This window comes from Euprymna scolopes, chromosome 29 (assembly GCF_053919585.1).
Source record: "Euprymna scolopes isolate OS-2025 chromosome 29, ASM5391958v1, whole genome shotgun sequence".
NCBI lineage: Eukaryota > Metazoa > Mollusca > Cephalopoda > Sepiida > Sepiolidae > Euprymna > Euprymna scolopes.
The window spans coordinates 73,884,207-73,908,568 of record NC_136510.1 but is presented as its reverse complement, the minus strand read 5'-3'; the positions used below and the strand labels follow the sequence as shown (position 1 = coordinate 73,908,568).

General features: G+C 33.4%; 1 protein-coding gene and 1 long non-coding RNA gene across 3 annotated transcripts in view; one reads left to right on the top strand and one right to left on the bottom strand.

Moving 5' to 3' along the window:
* The window catches only part of LOC145252718 (uncharacterized), a 178,030-nt gene that overhangs the window by 2,910 nt on the left and 150,758 nt on the right, over positions 1-24,362 (bottom strand). The gene's annotated exons all lie outside the window — the stretch shown is intronic.
* Positions 4,867-24,362, top strand: part of LOC145252715 (uncharacterized) — a 29,414-nt gene continuing 9,918 nt past the window's right edge. The window contains exon 1 of the mRNA XM_080112553.1: positions 4,867-5,062. Within this exon, the coding sequence (XP_079968679.1) occupies positions 5,056-5,062 (7 nt within the window). The 5' untranslated portion in view covers positions 4,867-5,055. The remainder of the gene's footprint in view (positions 5,063-24,362) is intronic.

Below are 24,362 nucleotides of genomic sequence, written 5' to 3'. Positions count from 1 at the left end.
TCACATTGACGAAATGTTGCATCCCTCTGCCTGTTCTACAAATACTTTAATGGTGAATGCTCTGATGAACTGCAAGCACTTGTACCTCCTCGATGTGACTACCCCCAACAAACCCGACAAGCAACTAAGTCCATCCCTTTACAGTAGAGATCCCTAGGTGTAAGAAAGCCTTTTACTCCAATAGTTTCTTCCCCAGAACTGCAAGTCTTTGGAACTCCCTTCCGGGATTCTGCTTTCCCAACTGTATGCCCTTTTCTGTTCCCTGCAACCTCTCTCCCACAGAAGAGACGTTGCGAGCCTGTCTTTGTTTTATCGTTATTTCCATGGCAGGTGCTCGTCTGAGCTCCAATCCCTCGTCCCCCCTCACCAATCTTTCACGAGAAATACCCGTCTGACTGAAACTACTGTCAATAATTTTCCCCACTTTTTATCTGTGCCTAAATCCAAACGTAGATTCCATGATGAGCAAAGCTTCTTTCTTAGAACTGCATGCCAGTGGAACTCTCTGTCGCTTGCCTGTTTCCCACCTGACTACAACTTGGGCGTCTTCAAGTCCAACATAAACAAACTCCTGACAAACCGCCCCCTTAAGTAAGACACTCTATCAAATCTCCAATACTAATGATTACTACAATACTATCTCATTGATTACTGTACACGCAATAACCCTTATCTCTGAGTGGCCTTGGGGCCTTGATAAGTGGTGACCCCCATGTAAAAAAAAATAAATAAATAAAATAAATTATGCAGAAGTTCAAGTGTAAAGTAAACAAACATCTTTCTACTCATCTCCCTTCATAATGCCCCCGCAAATTATGTCCCTGATAGTAGCCCCCTACTTCAAATTGGCACTGTGCTTTGTTTGGGGTGAAGATTGAATAAAAAAAAATAGGTCATCAGATCTAAACCTGTTTTTATGACTCACATTATACATCCATCATATCATTCTTATATTATTTCTCTCCATGCAACGCATGTCCTCGACCACCACTGGCCAGGTTTCACTTCTATGCATTATCACACTGCATGCATATGCTTGATAGACTCTTCCATTGGTTGACAGAAGTAAAGCTCTGCTGGTTAGTAAAGAAGTGACCTTACTCATTCACTCTTAACGCGTGTGGAAATCATACTAACTGCTGCTCCACTGTGTACCAATAGTATCATTAAGATAATGCATGTGTGATAAAAGTACCCCCACCCATTCCGTGTGGTATTAATAATTTTTTATTTTATTGACACGCATTGTTATCTTTCGGGGAAAGGAGGTGGAAACCCTCTGAAGGTGGGGTCGGGTGGTGTGAGGCCCTCCTCAAAAGATAGCAAGATTCCTTCATTTAAGTTCATTCAATATCACTGTTATATTGACCTGTAATATTCAATAATTTGTAAGCAACTATTAAAATATACCTTTCAATATATAAACCTGCTTTTCTTTTTATGTTTTGAAATTTTGAGATGAGGATGGATAGTTTGCATTATTTCGATTATTCAGACTACTGTTTTCATCTTGAGTGTTATTCCGCACAAACCTGTGACATTAATGGATAAAATACTAAGTAAAATTCAGTTTTAACGGACATTTTTCTGGAGGTTGACGGTTCAATCCTCAGTGCCGACATTACTAAAAATACAATTATGAATTACTTAAGGCTTCTACCTGGTCATTGCTGATGGAATGAGAGTATGCTACTCCTGTGGATTAAATAAATTATTTACAGATTCCTGAGTTCAACAAAAAAATTTTCAAGTTCAACAAGATACACCTGAAGAAGGTCGGCGGTTACATCAGTCATAACATTGTAATAACACGCAAGATGAGAATGGTAATCTGAATAATCCAAATAATAAAAACTTTTTTTTTATTTACTAGCATTGAATAAAATACACAAGTTTCTCTCTCTAACCTCTTCCCTATTCCCTTGCCTCTCTTTCCTTTCCTTTTTTATCACTCACTCTCTCTCTCTCTCTCTCTCTCTCTCTCTCTCTCTCCCTCCCTCTTTCCCCCTCTCACTTTTACTCCCTCTTTTGCTTTCACTGGCAAATAAAAAATACATCAATGGATTTCTACATAACATTAAAGAATTGCTGTAAATGTTGACTCCTCCCCAAGTTATTTTATTATTGGCAATAAAAAAAGAGCAATAAATATTTTTTTTAAATATCATCATATCAGCGAGTTGAATTACCCCTCTCTCCCCCATTATACTCTTAAAGAAAAGTCTAAATATATTTATTATCAAAATAATAAATATATTTAGACTTCCCAATGACGGTATAAAGGGGGAGGGGCGTAATTATATCAAAACAAGTGCACTTATATTTTGCCTGAGGCAATGCTGAAAAAGAAGTTATAAGCTCTGTGGGTGTGTTTTGTGTAGTTTTTGAATTTTAACTGGTCAGATACACATAAACACACAGACAATTTTCTTTTATATAATAGAAGTTGAGCTATCACGATGCTCATACATTTAGATGTATAAGCACCGTGATAGCTAACTTCCATTATATACTTCATTATTCACTGTTGAGGTCCTCCGATGCTGGAAAGCCTTCTATTCTAATATTTTCTTCTCTCAAACTGCTAGACTTTGGCATTCCCTCCCTGTTTCCTGCTTGCATGACTGTACTAACCTGCAGAAGTTCAAATGTAATGTGAACAGACATATTGCTGCTCAACTCCCCACAGTCCCCCATCAAACATGATCCCAAATATTCGCCTACTATGTGCTGTATAAACACAGTTATCACTTATCAAGGCCAAAAAGCCACCTGGGTCTGAGAATTAATGAGATGGCCAGACTATCACTTGTATGATTAAAATATTATGAGAGGATTGAAATTGCAGCTAAAAGATTTTTTTAAAAATGTTATGGAAATCGCTCCAGATAGGCATGAAGCCACTTAATGTATGTAAGGAGCTAAAAAAAAGTACTTCAAGGTCAAAAACTTGCCAATGATAAGTGTTAGATGGAATAGATTCTGATCCAGAAAACAGCAATTCTTCTCTCTTTGTCAGAAACATCGCTCCTGGAACGTGAGGACTAAAGGACAAAATAAGGTAGACGTGAATCACACAGCTGCTGAAAGTAAACCCAAGATCCACTTTCTATTCTGCTTAATGAGATGGCTAGACTATGGGCTGAATGATGAAAAATATTATGAGAGGATTGAAAACGATGAATGAAATGAACAAAATTTGATTACTTATGGGGACTGTTTATGATAAGTTTGTGTTGACATTGGATTTGAACACAAAGTCTGTTCATAGAAATTTCATTGGATGTTAAGCACATGGAGGAAGGAAGGAAGGAAAGCTCTTTGCAGTGATGGTAACAAGACGAGTTCTTGCTGTGAATGTCTTAGTAAGTAGGAGAAACCAAAGATTAAAACACAGTTGAGCACCTTTCATGAAAATAATAGGGAAGAAGGGAGAAAATTCTGCACTAGATTTCGAAGTTGATTTTGTACTCTGTCAAGACAAAGAAGAGTGCTCTGAGAGTTGGGTACCCTGCATGGAAATAATAAAAAATAAATTAGAGTAGAGAAAGAGTGCATTTCTCGATACTTTTCTAGTAAGAAAGACATCAGCGATTTGGCTGGATTTTATTTCTGTTTCTCATTCTTCATTTCTGACGTAATGATTATGAATACATCCGGGTTCCTCCATTACGCCCACACAACTGCTGCTGATTATAAAACGATTCTCTTAGCCCCGCCTTTCCCTACGCTCAGCCAGCTATTCTTATCGATTTAAAATCTATTTAAACGAGCTGTGTGGGCGTAGTGATAGGCGGGCTAAGATAAAGGTTTTTTTCGTTTAGGAAATCCCCCTCCTCCGGGTGAAAAGTCAAAATTCCTGATATCAAAAACCTATCGTAGCGTAGCGACGCGTTAGAGAACATAGTATTTTTTCTATTATTTTTTTTTTGTATTCCAATACTTCTATTAGAATTATTTATTCGAAAATAAAATATTAAAAAAAAAAAATCTCTTTATGAATTAGTCCATCAAAAGTTTGTGTAAGATGGCGGGGGGGGGGCAGTCCTTACTCACTCTTAACTAGAAGTATTTTAGACCCATTTCTTAAAAAAAAAAAAAAAATAACACGCACATAATTTATATAAAATACATTCGAACGAAATTCTACGTCGAACACGCCTAGTTTTAACGCGTGAAAATGATCGAAATGATTTTTCTTACCATTTCAAAAATCTTAGAAATCGTTTTTCACACGCCCCCCCCCAAAAAAAAAATTAAAAAAAAAAATTAAAAAAAAAAAAAGCTTTAAAATAATGCGACAAACGAAAAGAAATTTTAATAGAATTACATAGGTCGGGAAACGTGATTACGGTATAGTGACAATAAAATAAGCCATTACTCAAGTGCCAGCCCGGTAACATATGTATCAAAGTGATTTTTTTATTTTATTATCGTATTCAGCTAAATCCATAACAAGCGACACTTGAATGAATGGTTTATTTTATTCTCGCTACACCGTAATCACGTGATAAAAATTGTAGCAGACGAAAAATTGGGAAACAAAAGGACCAAGAGAACCCCAAAATATCTATTCATCGGCTGATTCTGATCCCTGTAGTTACGAATTGAGTTCCCCCCTCTTATTTATATATCATGATCGATCGTTATAAAATTTGATTGTCTTAGTTTATAAAAAACTACTTGATCAATTTATGTGATTTTTGGAATATGACATCTTCGTTCCGTGACGTGCGTGCACTCTGCACCAGTGCACCATAAAGATTTTCTCCATTTTTGTTTTTGTAATTAGTGTAATTCTAAATTAGTACAGTTTCTGTTTTTCTTTTTGCAATAATAATATTTCAGAATAATAAAATGGAGAGGGGGGGAAAAAAAAAAAAAAAGAAAAAAAAGTGCTTTCCTAGAAAATAGCTCTATCACGTGATTGGGAATTTCCCACAGAAACCGAACAGCGCAAAAGCGCACAAACTTCGTTATTAGTCGCTTCGAGTCGCAGCAAGTGGATTTATTTTACAACTTAGTTTTAAAGAAGATATTCGTCGAATACATCAAATGGAAGGTAAGTTAGTCAACTAAAGTAAATTAGTTAAACTTAAAAAAAAAAAAAGTGAAAATTATAAGACTTTAGCAAATTACAGTATTTTTATTTTCCTATTTTAAAATGTTTTACTCTTTTCAGAAATTATCTCCCTTTATAATGTCTGTTTTTTTTTTGTTTTTTTTAAGGAAGTATGTGTATGAATCATATTCAATTTTGTTTAGCGATTTTGGGGAACATTTAATTTTATTTATATACACAGCAAACCGAAAAAAAGTGTCAAAGAAACAAACAAATGTTACCAAAGACAAGATAAGTTGCTCTTCTACCCACTCGAAAAAGTTTTTGGTGTTTTAACTTATTTTAAAGCGTTTACTTAGTTTGAAACACAGAACGACGGTGGCATTTATTTTGTGTTTTTTTTTTGTTTTGTTTTTTAGTATTGTTTTTAAATAAAAGCGAGTATCGAAACCCCAAAGACGACAGCCTCATGCCCGCTATTTTGTTGGCGTTCTAATTGAAGCTCTCGGCACTACGCCACTACTTGTGTTTCAAACTGAATAAACACTTTAAAATATGTTAAAGCATCAAAAACTTAGGTCAATTTTTACGACGTGCCCCAGCGTATTATAAGCACCCCAACCTCCCCATGTTAAGAATGGCTTTCAGAATACCTTCTCCCCCCCCCATGTTAAAAACAGCTTTCGAGGTTGGGAGGTGTTTATTCTGAACATGGGGAGGTTGGGGTGCTTATAATACGCTGGGGCACGTCGTAAACATTGACCAAAACTTATCCATTGAGGTAAAATAGCAACTTATCTTGCCTTTGGTAACATTTATTTGTTATATTTGTTTCTTGACAACGTTTTCGGTTTGTTGTCTATATAAATAAATGTCCATTTATTTTTAAAAAAATAATTTTTCTATAATTTTTAGTACTACGGTTGGTACTTAACGACGAGTGTGGACCCTGTGCAAAACATTGGTCTATTTAGCCATGAAAAACTTTTTCAGGCCAAAATAATTTTTAAAAAGCCAAAGAAAATGCCAAATTGATTATAAACTCCAAATTAATCTAGCGTGTTTTCTGTTTTGACTTTTTTTTTCTTTGAGTAAATTTCATTCATACTTTTCTTTTGTGCTTGTTTTTATTTTATTTTATTTCATTCTAAATTTGTTTTATTTTTAAATTCATTTTTATTTTATTTTATCCAAATATTTTTTGTACATTTATTATATAAAAAAAAATGCTTACGCAACTATTTGAGTGGACAAAGGACTTCGATTCTTATAATTTAAATTATTTCTTTAAATTATAAGAAGAATCAAAGTTCTTTGTCCACTCAAATAATTGCGTAAGCATTTTTTTTTTTAAATTATAAATGTACAAAAAAAAAAATTGGGATGAATTTAAAATGAAAATAAAATAAATTTAGAATGAATAAAAATAAAATCAATTTGGCATTTTTTTGGGTGGCTTTTTAAAAAAAATTATTTTGGCCTGAAAAAGTTTTTCATGGCTAAATAGACAAATGTTTGCGCAGGGTCCACACTTGTCATTAAGTACCAAAAATTTATTTCCTTTATTTAAAGAAATGTAAAAAAAAAAAAGTCATTTTCTTTCGTGATAACACAAGACGTGTGGTTTAAAACTGAAATCTATAGGCATTGCCAAATGAATGTGAAGAAAAAAAAATATGCATGATTCCGTGACGTCAGATTTGTTAACTATACGAACTATGGAAAAGCAGAAGCGACTTAATGATTTGTTAAAACCTTTGTTTATCTTCTTAAAACTGCAATTAATAATTAATCTTTGTTATAATTTTGTTAGGTCTTAAGGTTTACACAGTTTAATGATTAATAATATTATAAACATTTGTATATTAAATATCAAATACGGTTTTACGAGTGTTTATTTTGGGTAACTACCTGCTTCCATATTTTGTTGGGAAGTAGTGTTTGTTCTTGTTTTGAAATACAGATGGACAGGATGACATAAAAACCACACGTTCACGTTAGCCGTCTAGCCTTGTGCGTGAAGAAATATGTCCCCATAGTTCAAAACTAGTCACATTTTATAAGTTTTTGCCTTAATAAAAAAAAAAAGTCGTTGAATTTTTTTTCTTCTTTGAGAAAAGAAATACATGAATTTTTGATTTAATATATTTTAATTCTATTTTATCGAGGGAAATTTTTTTTTTTTTTTAAGTTTAGGAGTTGCATGCTATGGAAATCAAAACAAGAAAAGTTTTAGCAATGTTTGGTATATTCCACATTCGAAGTAGTCTAGCTAGATTGTATCAGAAGTGGAAAGATGGTGAGAGAGGATTGAGAAGTGTAAAAGATTGTGTTAGAGCTGAGGGGACATCGCTGAAGGAGCATGTGGTTAGAAGTGACGAGTGGATGCTCAAGGTTGTGGCCAATGAAGTGGAAGTGAGACCACGGCTGAATATGTGATATATTTGACAGCCAGTTCCTCTGCTTTTTCTCTGTTCATGCAGAGAAAAAGCAGAGAAACTGTCTGGGAAGAAAATGCACGGAAAGTTCTTCCAGGATGTAGCAAATGTGGCTGATGAAAGATCATGGCAATGGCTTAGAGCTGGGTATCTGGCTAAGAGTACTGAAGCTTTTGTTTGTGCAGCACAAGAGCAGGCATTAGGAATGTGACTGTTCAATAAGTGGTTCTAGGAGAGGATGTTGCTGCAGAATGCCGGATTTGTGGAAAGGTTTCAGAGTTAATTGCACACCTTGTAGCAAGGTGTAGCGTATTGGTTTAGAGAGTACTGCAAAAGACACGATCGCATGGGGCTCTGGATATAATGAGAGATTTGTAAGAAGGTGGGGGGAGTATGCTGGAAAGTGGTTTGAGGAGGTGCCTGATAAAATGAGAACAAGTGAGGATGGTGATGTAGAAGTATGGTGGGACAAGTGTGTCATGGCAACTAAGCAATTGGAACATAATCACCCAGATTTGGTCATCATTGACAAGGTCTAAAAAAAAGTGGCAAGTGTAGACTTCTCAGTACCCTGGGACAGGAACGTGAGAAAAGGAGAACGAGGTGGAGCAATTATGCTCCATTGGCCTTGGAGGTAAGGCGTATACACAGTTAAAACACAAATAATCCTGATCGTAGTTGGTATGCTAGGTGTAGTGTTTTTTTTGGGGGTGGGGGTGGGGGGGGCTTCATACCTCTGCTATTGTAGGCACCATCAATATCGTTAGGAAAACCCTTGATCTTTTGAGCTAGGATTGATTGACTGATTTCGTTTATCAACGTCTCCTTTTCAGGGAGACGTTGGTAAATGAAACCAGAATTATTATACAAGTGATAACACACAATAAGTGTAAAAATATTTAATATATTATTCCAAAAAACTTTATTTCTAGAACTGTAAAAATTGAACATATTCCTTTTGTTTTATTATTTGATAATACAAGAAATATTTCTTTTTTTTTTTTTTTTTTGTTTCATGATACACAAGTGTTAAAACTAAAGTAATTTTTAGAAATATATGATTTCGTTTTTCATGTTATGCTTCTGTTCCATTCCATGATCAACAGTATTTTCTTAGCACTGATTTTGGATATAACCGGAATTTGTACGAAGGGTAGTATCAGTGGCATAAGTGATAAGTTTTAAGTGGCAGTGTTTTGGAAGTTGAAGGCTCACTCGGTATGGGCATTCATGGTTAGGTTGATGGAACGATCGTGATTGGTGGTGGGCATAAAAAGTGCTGCCCATGTGGTTTTGTTTTTGTTGGTTGGACTTCGGATTAGTAATAAAAAACAAAAAACAAATATAAACTAAAACAAAGTTATAACGGTCCAAAATAGAGGGATAATTTTACGTGAACTTAATCTGCAAAACTGATCTCCCACTCCAAATTCTAAAATAATTGTTTTATTTACTAGCAGGCTGCTCGGCGTTACCCAGGGAATCTACTTCCATTTTACCCACCCTGTATATAATGTACCTATTTACTATGCCTCCCCACGGGACAGAGTTAGACACCAGGGTCGTTTTTTAACGTGGAGAAAAGGTACAAAAATAAAAATTGTCTCAGTCGTGAAGGATTTCTCCTCCACCGAAAGAGAACAAGAAATAGAAGTGCAGCATCTGAAGTACAGATACTACACTTTGATCTTGTCCCGAAGGCCAAGTATATAATGTAATACATTATGGCATTGTGTGTAACGTTATCTGCTATGACGTCATACATGACGTCATAGCGTATATATATCATATATGCTATGATGCCATTGTAAACAAACATACGGATTTATTATAATAGATTATTATTATTATTTTTTGCTATTCCCACCGAATTTTACAAGGTATTCACACGTAATCGCATAAAAAAAATAGAATCTTAGTTGTTGGTAATGGGGAATTCGGCTTAGGGCGTTAATCTACAAATTTTCCATGATGAAAAAGAAGTTTTTTTTAAAATTATATTTGGCATTTTACTTACTATTAGATGGAGTCGAGTTAGCTGTCTAATGAATTATATAAAACTACAATCGCACAATGCCTTGCTTCGTCTAAGTAAACCGGAGGTTTCCCCTGGCACCGAGGCCACCAGAGTCTAGGTCATTTTTGAAGTGCCCTGTTTTCTGTTTGCTGATATTTGATCCCACACAATTCTAATAGGTCCACCCATCCAGGCTTTGCCTTCTCACCCTCTAAGCGATTAGTTTATTACTAGTCGCCTGAAGCTCCCCTGCCACCCAGGCATTCTTTTTGCAGGCCAGAGTGCTTTTCCTTTGGGCCACTGGCTTTTCAAATCTAACTTTCCCGACCTTGTGTTACATCTTCCTGTCGTGGTAGGAAAATAAAATTTTAAAAAACCTTTAGCTAGTGCAGTAAATGAGTCCTGCCCACCACCTTTTCTTTTTTTTTTTTTTTTTACTATGATCATCTAAAGATGCCAATTCCCCACATTTATTTCGCTTACCGGTTACCTCCTAAAGTATTATCTTATAGCTTGGAGAACATCCATTCCCGTATTTCACTCTGATCTGTTTAATTTTGGTGTCCCACTCCCATTTAGAGACCGACCCGTTTGTTTCTGGATCACTCTGGAAACAATGAGCGACCTACTCTTGCATCATTATTATTTTTTGTTCATCATTCCTTTTTTCTTTAATGTTGACCTACTCCTTATCATGACTCATTGTACACTTTTTTTCTTTTTCAAATAAAAATTTATTGAAAGCACTTGGGTTTTTTCTTAATTTTTTAAGTGTGATCAATTCACTGAATGAATGCAGTATTTTGGTGAGTAGTTAGCATAGAATAAGCCGAAAAGTTTTTGACATGATTTTATGGCCATCACCCTAGTGTTGAGATGATTAATCAGAATCGGGAATATGAAAAACCGAAACTTTTGGGGAAGGGTAGCAGAATCAGAAAAATTTGTGAGTATTTTCTGATGCCAAAAATGATTCCTTTAATTATCTTTTTATTATTTGATTTTAATTTTTAAACAAAATCTTCCACTGCTGGTATTACTGATAAAATAAGAAATATTTATTGATTTTAAACTACTAGTAGAGCTAAAATTTAATGATCACCCTCACAAGTATGTTTTTTTTTTTTTTTTTTTTTTTTTTTGAGAAAATATATACACATTTTATATGCATTTTTATGATAGTCGCGAAAAAATAACAATTTTAGTTATACTAGCTGTACCCGGCCACGCGTTGCTGTGGCTCAGTTTGTTAAAATGGAACACATTCCTTAAGAAAAATTGCATTTTGTATTGTTCATTTACTTTTATATTTTGCAATTTTTTTTTTTTATCAAGAAAAGTTTTTTTTTCCACAAAAAGATTAATTTTTTACCATAAATTGTTAGGTGGAATTTTTTTTTTTTTTTTTTTTCAGGAAAACTTGCACTTTTTTTTTTTTTTTTTTTTTTTTTAAAGAAAGTTGGCAGTAAACATTTCTTTTTGAAAACGGAATTTTTATTATAAAAAGAACAGATGAATGCTTTATATGAACACTGTAAATAGGTGAAAGTAAAGAAAAGTTTTTTTTTTCTTTTTTTTTCAAGAGAATGTAAAAATTATTTTTTTGTCAACAGATGTTAAGAAAATAAACAGAAAAAATACTCCCATCACTAATTTTGCAAAAAAATAAATAAAATGTTGATTTAGTGTTTCAACATTTGAACAACGCTCGGTTGAATCTGGTGATTGCCGATCGAACCCTAACTATAATTGGAATACGGGGGGGGGGGGTCAAATTCTGCATGAGTACCATTTTTTTTTAATTTCGTCTTTTGTTCAATTTTTTGAGTGGGCTATCAGTGATGGCAAACTAATAAATTTAACCAAAATGCAAATTCAACAATTAAATAATTTTAAAAAGTGCTCAGCTTCTAATACAAATCCTAGTAAATCAATCCCCCTTGTTGGAAACGCTCAAGGAAAGGACGAAACCAAATTATTGCCAGTATGTTTGGGAGAGGTTCTATTTTTTCTTTTTTGTTTTCTTTTTTTTTTTTTCAATATTTTAAGCAGATTTGACACTCGGCTACCAGATTTTTATGGGTCGCTCGGTTTTTAATATAATGTAAGCAGATCTAGATGTCTATAACTTAAAGTAAAACTTGCTGAATATGCGCTGTTTTATGGTTGTTGTAAAAATGGAATGAAAACTTAAATTTCGCTCTGTTTTAATCTTTTTTTTTAATTGTGCCCCCCCCCCCCCAAAAAAACGAATATGATCAAAAGGATATTCACAATTGTACTTATATATAGAAAACATAAAATATTTAAAAAAAAAAAAAAAAAAAAGTTAACAAAAGGGAAATAATTCCATTTTTAAATGTAAAAAGTCAGTTTAGTATATCTTTGTGTTATTTAAAGTTAGTTAAAAAGTTAGTTAAAAAAAAAGGTTTTTGAAAGAATTAATTTGTTTATTTCTTGTCTAACTAAGATTTAGGGTGATTTTCTATGAGAATATGCAAAAATATTATAATATAAGTACCTGGATTTCAAATAATTCCACTTATTCATATAGACAACCAGTTACTTCGAGTCGATTTGATTACTCTGTTTACATTTGTACTTGATAAAAAGCAAACTACGGAAGACCAAAAAGACAAAAAAAAACTTATTTTTCAGTAACTAAAATTTCAATGCATTATTAACGCTGAGACTGGCCAGTACCAGATGGGTGACCATTTGTATGAGTTTGGTTTTTAATGTGTATGTGTGTGGGGGCCAGGCTCTCCAAAATGGGGAGGAGGGGCAATTTAAAGCAGAATAAAAAAAAATTACTTCAGCGCGTTTGGTCTACCATAGTTGAAAGGCGGCAAACGTTTCCAAAATGGATTGAAAAAATGACATTTTTAACACAAAGGGCACAATAGTTATCGAATTTTTTTTTTTTTTTGTATCGATTCTTCAAAGCATGCCCTGTTTAATAATGGTCATGCATTATTCGGCTCGCTAAAAAGAAATTGTTAATTTATTTATCAAAGATTTTAAAATGGCTTTTTTCGTATAAATATTAAAAAAAAAAGTTTTTGTTTTGCTTAACTTAAATTAATTATTTTACTTAACATATTCACCGGATTTCACACTTCAAAACTCAAAAGCTGGATAATTAAACACAATCGAAGTTCTGATATTCAGACGTGAAAATAAGGTATGCAAAAAATTTTTTTTTTAATCTATAATCCCGTCCCTTACAACAACACAATATGTTTTGTTCAGTTTCAGATGATTATTTTAAGCATATTTGGAACCCTCTCAAAACAGGGGGGGGGGGGGTTGTAAGCAAAAAAAGAATATTGTTTATGAAAAATAAGTACACTGTTATAAAGTTCATTCTTCTCTTAATAATCACTGAAAATTTCGTATTGATTGGATAATTACCTAATTTTTGGTAGATTTTTAAAAAGACGGTCTGTCAAAAAGTACTTACCTGTCCCCCCCCCCCAGTTTTGGCGGTGCCTACTTAAAAGTGAACACCCCTTTCAAATATTGAAATAATGATTTTTTATTTTTATAATCTGGTTTCCAGTGAAAAAATTTCTAAAAACCTATCAGTATAGAAATTACGCATGTAATTGTACAACTCCGTCTTAATTTTCTTTTTAATTACTGGCCAATATTATTTAAAGATTGTTATGCCGAAAGTTTCACATTCTTGCGAGCAAGGAAATTATTAAACTCTTGTGTATAAAAATTCTGCGAAATCTGTAATTTAAAACAAAGTAGAAATATTATTGCTATTATAAATTTTTTGTTTTGTAAAAATATTAAATAAACAATGCTTAATTTAATGATAATATCAGTAGTTCGAGAAATTCATTTTTTTCGAGTTATATCGAATTCATTAATTTCATTTATTACCATTCTATTTAGTATTTTATTTCTTTAATTAATTAATGATACTATTTTATCGCTATTGCTTGTTCTATAAGTATCGTTATGAGTATTGCAATCACTAGTATCATTATTATTTGTATTGTATTTTTCTCAGTATTACTATTATCATTAATAGTGATGGTATTAGTATTACAATTTCATCACTGAATCTGATTTCCTCGGCAACTGTTAGGCTAGTATTATATATAAACGGCTATATGTCTGTTTATCTCTCAGTCTGTCTCCATATTTTCAAACTCTATCTCCTCTGAAACTGAAAGTCGCAGAGCAGTGTTAGGGTCCTAAATGATTGGACTTTTTACGGGTTGTTCTTTTATGAATCTTTTCAAACTCTATGTTTTCTAGGTTGGCAGTATTTTTGCGCGAACAGTTGACAGAGTTGGTGGAAATTTTCTGTTTCTATGTCTATCCTTGTAGCCATGTCACTAGTAAGGGTGCTGGAGGTAAACGTTTTGTCTGGGCTGACGTTATCCGCCTGATAGTCAGGGACCCGAACCTTGGATTAACCACTAAGGAGGCTGTCCTATCAGCAGGTGCAAAGTACTGGGGCTGCTGTATTGCCATTTGGTGAATGGAATCTGGACCATGCAGTAGCTTCTGGTGGGGCCTCTCGATGCCATACTAGTGGGTAATTGTTATGGCTTTACCTTATCATGTGGTACAAAAAAAAAAAAATTCTTCGTTTCTTTTTCTTTCTTAGTTTCCCCTCTCTGTCCTGCTCTAAGTAAATCTGTCGACCTAGTCCACAAATTCCAAAATTTCATCATGACAAGTTTCAAGAAAAAATACACGATTAAACCCGGTTCTCCAACTTCCAACGTAGACCCCTACTACCATGTCTCCTTCTCCAACATCAGGGGTCTACGTTCTAACCTTCCAGAGGTTGAAACCCAATTACAGGAGACTAAACCAGACCTTTTATTTTTAAGTGAAACTGGCATTGGACAGGCTATTTCCCTAGATGAGTTTGCAATTACAGGATACTCTAACTTAACTTCTAAATCTGACCCCCAAGATCGCCATGGGCATGGAATATGTGCCTATATTAAAGATAGCTTTCCATGTGGGAGGGACATCTCCAGGGAAGATCCTAACTTACCCTATATGTGCTTCCGGGTTGCTTTAGCTCACACTACTGCATTTATATTTACTCTCTATCGCCCCCACAACAGTGGAGTTACTATCTTTCAAAGCATATCTGAGAAAATTGACCAAGTCCTTTCTACTTATCCTTCAGCTAACATTCACGTATGTGGAGACTTCAATGTTCACAACGTCGAATGGTTGACCCACTCAAACAAGACCGATGATGAGGGGAGGTTCTGTCATGATTTCTCCATTGCCTATGACCTCACTCAGATTGTTCAGGAACCTACCCGTGTGCCCGATAATGACGGCCAGTATGCGAGCCTACTAGACCTTTTTCTCACAACTTGCCCTGAACTATGTTCAGTTTATGTTCTGTCGCCTCTTGGATCTTCCGACCACTCTGTTGTATCAATTAAGATAAAAATGAAATGTAATAAGTCCCCAGACGTACCACTTCATCGTACAGTATATCGATACACTAAGGCTGACTGGGATAGCTTCCGTACATTTATATCTGATCTACCTCTGCATTCCATGTTTAAAAAGGATGTGTCCTCTATAGTATTAGACCTAACTGAATGGTTAATTGTAGGTATTGACCATTTCATACCCTCTAAAAAGTTTCAGCAAAAACCTAACAGCCAGCCATGGTTCTCTCCAGAATGTGCTGCTGCCATTGCGCACAGAAATCACTTTTTCCACTGCTTCAAACGTAATAGATGTATGGAAACTAAAGCCGTTTTCAGGACTGCCAGCAACCATTGTAAGAAAGTAATAAGGAACGCAAGAGAGTTGTATGCTCAATCTGTTAAGTCCAAAGTAGCTGAGCAGCGGCTTGGTTCCCACCAGTTTTGGCAAATAGCAAACAGAATCCTGAACAGAAGCGTGTGCTCCATCCCAACTATTATCAATGGACCTGAGGTAATCTCGTCAGCATCAGACAAAGCCAAACTCTTTGTCAAGAACTTTGCAGCTAATTCTACCCTTTGCGACCAAGACCGCCAACCCCCAATATTTCCTCCTGTATCAGAAAACACGCTATGTGATATACGTATATCTGTACGTGATGTTGCCAAGCTAATCAAAAACCTTGATTCCAGTAAAGCAACTGGCCCTGATGGTATTCCAATTATAGTACTCAAAAAACTTCAACCTGAACTAGCGCCCATACTTACAAAACTGTTTAAATGTTGTCTTAAGGAGAATAGTTTCCCATCTCCCTGGAAAATCTCATCAGTATGCCCTGTATTTAAGAATTCAGGTGATCGCTCATCCCCCTCTCAGTACAGGCCAATAAGTCTCCTGTGCGTCATGAGTAAGTTGCTAGAATCTGTGTTAAATACAGAAGTAATCAAACATCTCAACAAAAATAACCTTCTTAGTGACACTCAATATGGTTTCCATTCTGCTAGATCTACAGCAGATGTCCTTACAGTTATATCGCATAGGATTAGCAAATCTCTCGACGGTGGCAATCTTTCTAGGGCAATTGCTCTTGACATATCTAAAGCCTTTGATAGGGTATGGCATAAAGGTTTACTTCATAAGATCGCTAGCTATGGTATAGCTGGAAAAGTCTTCTCAATTATTAAATCATTTCTTTCTGATAGGTTCATAAGAGTAGTAGTTGAGGGGCAAAAATCAGAAGCTCACAGTATTAATGCCGGTGTCCCTCAGGGATCCATCCTGGGCCCAACTCTTTTCCTGATCTACATTAATGATCTTCCAAATCATATCCTTACATCATTTGTAGACATTTATGCTGACGACACTACCATTTATGGTACCACATCTAAGACAGTAAACGAGCAAGTACTCTCCAATTCTCTCTCCTCTGATCTTGAGCATGTAGTACAATGGGGAAAGGAGTGGCTGGTTACTTTTAATGCATCTAAAACCAAGCTTCTCTCTTTACATCATCAACATTTTAATCCACATTTGTCATCAATTGAAATGAATGGCTCTCGTCTTCAGGAGGCCTCAAGTTTTGACAAGCTTCTGGGCTTGACCATTACTCCTGATCTTAAATGGAACACGTATATCAAATCTGTTGCCAAGGCTGCTGGAAAAATGGTGGGATCTTTCTATCGATCCAGTAGATATCTCACTGCTGATGCTATTCTCTATCTATATAAGAGCCAGGTACGTCCAAGGATGGAATACTGTTGCCACATCTGGGCAGGAGCTGCTAGAAAGGACTTGTCCTGCCTTGATAGAGTTCAAAATAGACTTCGTAGCCTCGTAGGAGATGTCCTTTTCTCCTCCTTACAACCTCTATCTCACAGAAGAGATGTTGCGAGTTTGTCTCTGATGTATCGTTATTTTCATGGAAAGTGTTCAACTGAGCTTCAATCTATGGTCCCCCCTCGCCAAACTTTCACAAGAAACACTCGTCTAGCTGTAAACACTATCAATAATTTCCCCCACTCTTTATCTGTGCCTAAACCTAAACATAGATTCCATGAACAAAGCTTCTTTCTTAGAACTGCACGCCTGTGGAATTGTCTTCCGTTTTCCTGCTTTCCGGCTGACTACAATATGGTTGTGTTCAAGTCTAAGGTAAATAAGTTCTTGATGAGCCGTTCCATATAAGTTATTAAATTTACCAAATTTTCATTACTAATGATTACTATATTGACCAACTTCTACTGTACACTTTAACCCTTATCCTTGAGTGGCCTCTGGGCCTTGATAATGTGGTGATGCCTTTGTAAAAAAAAAAAAAAAAAAAATCTCCTCTGAAACTGAAAGTCGCAGAGCAGTGTTAGGGTCCTAAATGATTGGACTTTTTACGGGTTGTTCTTTTATGAATCTTTAGTCGGTTAAAATTGTTTTTAAGAGGTCAAAAATGGGTCAAAATTGAAAAAAATCGTTAAACATTTTGTGCATTCATCTTAGTTTATTTTTAATTTTCAATTTTTAATCGGTTTATGTGTTTCACGTTGGTACAGCTTTGAATGCTACAGTTTTGGTTTCGGTTCGAGCTGATGGCACTTAAGTTTTTTACTTTTGAAATCACGGCTCTATAATAATAATATAAACGAAATCTGGACAAATTAAAATATCGAATTTAAGTGTATTTTACACCCAGGCACCCCCCCCCCTCCACCATCACCACAACTAGTATTATATAATTTGGTGTCTCATTTTTCAGTAATGTTTATGTAGCCAATCCTTTGAATTGATAGATAGTTCTTGACTTGTTTTTAAAATCTGAAGTGGAGGTATTTCCCTATAACCTCAAAACCTTCTTCCGCCTGTCCGCTACCTCCCCCCCCCTGCATTTTAAAAGATTCTTTTTTTCTTTTCATTTATGGTATTCACTTTAATGCCACTTGAAAATAGACTGTTAAGAAATGGATATATCTGATGTTTATCCGGCAGTTGTTCTAGGATAAAAAAAATCGCGTATTATACATTTCTATTTTTACAGATATATATATTATACGCTTGCACAGTCACGAAATTACCAAAACATGCAACCGACCAATCTAATGGGGGAAATAATGAAAATAATCGAAGTACCCAGGACGCAAGTATATATAGGGGAACATATGGTCTGAGTTCTAACAATAACAACAAAAACCAGATTAAACAAATCCAATAATATAATTCCCAGTGAAAACCAGAATAGGATTAAATCGCACCTGCGTTATACACCTTCAGGCCCCCTCTCAGCTCAGCTCCCCAATATAAGACTCCTCAACACTGGGATAAATTAACCAATAAACAATAATAAAACAAGGAAAACATTCACTTACATAGGCGCATCCTCTAACTTAATTAAAGTAAGAATTTCAAACCACTTGCACTCTTTCAGAAATGAAAGATCTCAAAACAATGATAATAATAGCACATACATTAATCAATAGCCTGGAAGACAAGAAATTTCCCTATTCAATTAAATGAAGTATACTGAATAAATCTAGATCATATACCCCAGGAGACATTTTGCAATCTCTGTATATCCGAAGCAGTTAACATTATCATCTTCAATAAACCCATAATAAATGCCAAGAATGAACTAGTGTCTAGATGTAAACACAAGAAAAAATTTAAATACAGCCAACTTAAAGTAACATACACTCTATATATACAGGTAAATGGGTAAAAACATAATACTAAATGCATATCGCTTGTGAATGAAATCTAAGGTAAAACTTTGCGAATTAAATGTTTTTTTAAAAATAAGTTCTCAAAATCTCATCTAACCTATATAATAATACCTTCTTATTGTTAATTTACATTTTAAGTAAAGACTCACAATGCACACATTAACAGTATACAATTTTAAATTCTAACACATAATTGGCACTTCTGGGATCTTGTTAGAATACTGTTCCAAACTAATATGTAGCTTATCAATTAATGAGCTTTATAATTCATCCCCTTTTACTACCCACAAATAGTGTTAAACATTCCACATCGCAAAGTAATTTCCCGATCCACACATATAAATATGGGCGCGTAATACTCAATAATGCGTTAATTTAGAAAAATATCTTATGATTTTAAGGCTAAACATAGAAATCGTCAAACATATTTTGCATCCCACTATTCAAATACGTATTATCTTTTAAAGAAAATAATATAGTACCTATAACAAGATAACACTTAAAATATAGCTAGAATTACAACCCTACAAAATCCCACTTTGAAAATAGTATATTATTACTTTCCTATTTATTCATATGTGTGAATCAGGAAATTACCTTGATATGAATAGGACACGTAATACTCAATAATGCGTCATCCTTGTTGGTACTAGTGTAACCCAGCTCTAAAGCCTTAGCTACATAACCTAATACACTTATTTTCTACCAAAACGGCTACTCAACATTTTTATGGCTTTTTATAACGTGTTTGAACTTGTCTACAGAGGTCACTCTCTGCTATATATATATATATATATATATATATATATATATATATATATATATATATATATATGTCTTTTCCGCCCCCCTCCATCCATCTCTTCATTTTTAAATTTCTCTCTCCTCCACTATCCCTTTCTACCTATCCTATCTCACTAACGTTTAATTCCAGTAATACTAAGGTCTTTAATAAAAAGTTCCAACCAGACCATAAAAATCTTTTCACCGGCCCATAAAGAAGAATTACTCCAGAAATATGCCCAACTTGGACTTCTACTCTATGATGTGGATTGCACAATATACAGCCTGGATCTCATTACTTTACTGCTTTAAAGGACAGTTACCTTGGATTTTACCGCACAATTTGGAACTAGACCTTTATATCCTTTTCTTCAATTTCCCCTGCTATGTAACTTCTATTTAATCAATTTTGATTATGATTTTCCATGTCTGACTTTAGCAAATAGGGTGAATACCGTTATATCTATTTGCTAATATTTTCTCCTCTGAAGAGATGGTAGGCATCCCCTATAGGATAAGGAGAGATGGTAGGGTTTCCCCTATAGGATAAGGAGATAAAAATTTCTAAAGTATTCTGTCTTACTTGGAATAATAAAAAAATCCTTGATTTGAATAAAGTTTTTTTTAATTTCATTGAATCACTATAATTTTATATATATATATATATATATATGATTTTTTTTATTTCCTTTGTGTAAATATAGTCATATTTTGCTACGATGTGCAGACCATTTCGATCATTATTGATCTCCTCAGGCAAGAAAAAATTGAAAATTAAAAAAGTTTAAGAACTTTTTTAATTGTAGGGGAGAAAAATATTTTACAATGTCTAGTGTGTGGCATGGTTTAATGTTCTTATGATTTGAAATTGGAAGGCAAAAAAACTTTAACGACTGTTATCCGTTAAAGAAAATAGAAAAAAGGGGAGGAGGTTTAAAAGTTTGTTTGATGTGGGGGGGGGGGATATATGAAACATTAGAGGGGGTTAAAAGAAAATAAAGGTAATAAAGGGAGTTTGTAAGTTCGTTTAGAGAAAGAAGGGAGAGAAGAGGGGGGTATAAAATTATATATGAATACAAGTGATGAATGACAATGAGGATGTCAGAAAGCAATGTTTCATATTTCAGACCATTTAAAATTGTGTAGACGGTGGAAAAAGTGCGAAACTTTTTATTTAGGTTTTAGATGAGGAAAATCAGTGTAAAAGTGTGAAAATTAAAATCAAATTTGCCAGGTGAAGGTTGAATGATGGCATTACAAATATACATGCATAACATAATCGCTATTGGTTCATGTTTTAATTTTTAGACTTGCAGCAAACATGTCTTCATAGGTCAGGCATTAACGTCAAAGGAAAAAATAAATCCTAAGTTAAACGTTTTGGTTTCGATTCTTGGTGGTGGCGCATGAGTCATTCTTTCTTTCTTTTTTTTTCTTTAACTTTTAAAATCATTACTATATATTGGGTCCAATATAATAAATACGAAATCAGCATTATTCAAAATATCATAGTTAAGCATATTTTACAACCAGGCAAATTTCATTTTTTAAAATTTTCACACTTTTGCACCAATTTTCCCCGGCTAAAACCCAAATATAAAATTTTGTATGGGTTCAAATCCCCTATATATTATTTCATGTCTAGACCAAAAACTGACTAAGGAGTTTGGTAGGCAATTTTTTTTAAACAAATATATATACGCATACATAAATATATATATAGATTTATGTTTACTATAACCTTTTTACACAAATATTACGCAAGTATAAATCATCTAGAATATTTGCATCAATATAATTACATGTAATAGTTAACTAAAGATGATCACCCATTAGAAAACTGAAAAAAAACTATTAGGGGATTAATTAAAATGAATGTTTAAAAGAATATACAAATTAACTAGATCTTTTACTAATGAATGCAATTCCACAACGCATATATAACAAAGTTGTATTTTTTTAAAAAAATAAATAGAAAAAAGGCTTGCCTTTTTTTTCTTTCTTGGCCGTTGGGCCAAGAATCTTTATACACTGTGAAATTTATTTTATGTATGAAAACCAAAGAGGGGAGATATAACATATGAGAAATATTTGAAATCAAGTCTCCCCTTGCTGTTATTTCAGATCATTTGAGACCATAGCAGCAAGTTTTAGTCTCCTCTTCATCATGGTCACAGGTTTTGGGAAAATATCAGATATTTTGTAATTCATATGCAAAACTAGGAAAACAAATGACTAGAAATTTTATTAATAGAAAATTCAGATGAGTTGTTTGAGAAAAAATTTCTCTAAAAAATGTATTTGTAATTTTGAGAATATATCAATTATTGGTTAAGGTGAGATGATTTTTTTTTTTCTTTCCTTTTCCAAAAAATTACAAAGTTGTCTACAAAATTTTGAAAATCAAACCCAAAAATTCACACTAACTAGAAAACTAGTGGTGGGACGATTAATTGAGATTCGTTAATCGTAAGAATCATGTGTTTTGGGGGGAATCAGAATCGCATTGTTAAAATATACCTTAGATTTACGATTTTTTCATTACGATTCTCTTATATTTTTAAGTTGAACTGTTTGTTTGAAATGAGATTAATGCTGTCAAAAATTTATAAAAACGTCATAGAACTTTTCATAACATTTAATATAATGTACAAGAATTTTATTAACTACTTTAAAGGTAATCTTTATTTATCTTAATGAGTTTTTTTTTTTTTTTTTACTTTTAGCTTAACTTACTTTTATATTTCACCATTTCGTTTTTTAGTAATAAATGCTTCTCTACATTAAAAACCGACCTTGTGTCTAACTCTTCCCTCGTGGGGAGGCAAGTAAATAGGAAGTAATATGGTGGCTGAAAAACGTTTTTGAACCACCATAAAAGTGTTACAATACATTTAAACCCTGAAGAATTTCCCCCATGCACAGTTAACTAGCCACTACTTGTGTTTCAAACTAAAAAAAACACTTTAACATAGTAAAAACACTAAAGCTTTTTACGTTTGGGAAGGGAGGTTTCAGGCGCCCCTATTATCCCAAAGAACCAGCTATGTAAACACTTTTCAATATTTTTCAATTATTAAAAAAAAATTCTTTATAATCAATTTTTATTGAAAATTAAGAAATTATTTTCTAAAATATTTAGTTTATATATGTTTACATTTTATTTTTAAGTAAAATTAAGAAATTAATTTAAAAAATATTGTTTATGTCCATCTTCATTCAAAAGGGTTACTTTTTGGTAGCTTCACCGGTTGTTAACCTAAATTTTCCGAATGTCAGACCTAGCTCGTCTGCCGGACCTACTTATCTAAGCTGCACCGATTTTTGTTATTATGATTTTATCTGTTTTTTTATCTTTTGGATGGATATTTTTTTTTTTTTTTTTTTGCCGGAGTTTGTCATTATTAACAGGAAAATTGGTGAAAGTCAAAATGGAATCCACTATTTTTAAATATTATTTTCAAGTTTCTTATTGTTTTTCATTATTTTGTTATATTTATTTATTTTTATTTTTTTTTTTTTGCCGGATTTAACAAACAAACAAAATAAAAGCAAAACAAACAAACAAAAAATTTGCACTTATGCACTTATGTTACCGTTATTTTTATTTATTTATTTTATTTTTTTTTAATGGTTTAAGTGTCTCGCCTAATGTTTGAAGAGTTTCTAATTGCTTTTTAAAGGAAAATTTGTGAGAGTCAAAATTAGCACTTGTGGCGATAAGCTTTGTGTACGTACCTCTCATGGAATGTCGTAGATCGAAACACAGTGAAATGTTGTTTGGTGCTAGTGCACTTATTGATCCGTTCAATTTTTAATAGTACTTTCAAGTTTAGTTAAAGTTTTATGATACCTGTTTTTATTAAATTGTTAGGTGAAAGTACAGAATAGGTACACAACACCCTCCCGCCCCCATGTTAAGAATAGCTTTCTAAATAATGTCATTATTTCAGCGCGGCTCAATAAGTGCATAAGTACCTTTTTATTTTCTTGAATAAAATAAAAACTACTGTTTTTGTTTTAATAATTATTTTTTATTCAAAACTAAAAATTTCAATTGTTCAAAACATGTTTTTTTCCCAAAGCTTATTGGGATTTTTTTTAATTACCATATTTTTCATGAACATGCTCTAAAAATGTTTCAAAATTATCTGTGTTTTTTTCACTTTTCATGTTATAAGCCTCTCTATACATGGCCTCATCGACATGAGACCATTTCATTTCTCCTACTGATCCCGATATGTATTTCAGTCTTCTTTTAATATGAGACCAGTAGGCTTCAATATTGTTGGTGCAAACACCAGTAAGCAGATTCACAAAATTTTATGAATGGTTTATAGTCCCGTGAACATAATTAAACTTTAAAATAATATTTAAAAATAGCGTGCATTCTATTTTGACTTTCACCAATTTTCCTGTTAATAATTATATAAACTCCGGCAAAAAAAAAAAAAAAAAAAAAAAAAAAAATCCCTCCAAAAAAAAAAAAAACAACAAAAAAACCCATCAAAACCTAATAAAAAAAATCGTGTGCAAATTTCAAACCAAAATAAATAATAATAAAAAAAAAACTAGGTCACACATGCAAAAATTCTTTCCTTTTTTATTTACTTTATTTTCTTTTCTTTTTTCCTATTGACTTTTTTCCTCCTTCATTAACATTTCTTTCCTTTTTCTTTATTTTTTCTAACCCAATTTTTGCCTTTTCTTTTTTATTGCTATGTTCTTTTTCGTCACATGTTTCCCTTCTTATTCCCCATTTTTTTTCTCTCCACATTCTCTTTTTAACTTTTTTTTTCATTTTTCTCTATTTTCCCCTTTATTTTTCTCCCTTACCTTTTCTTTATTTTCTTATTTTTACATATAAACTTCTTTTTTTCCACATTTTTCTTTTTTCTTCTCCCACTTTCCTTTCTCACTTTTATTTT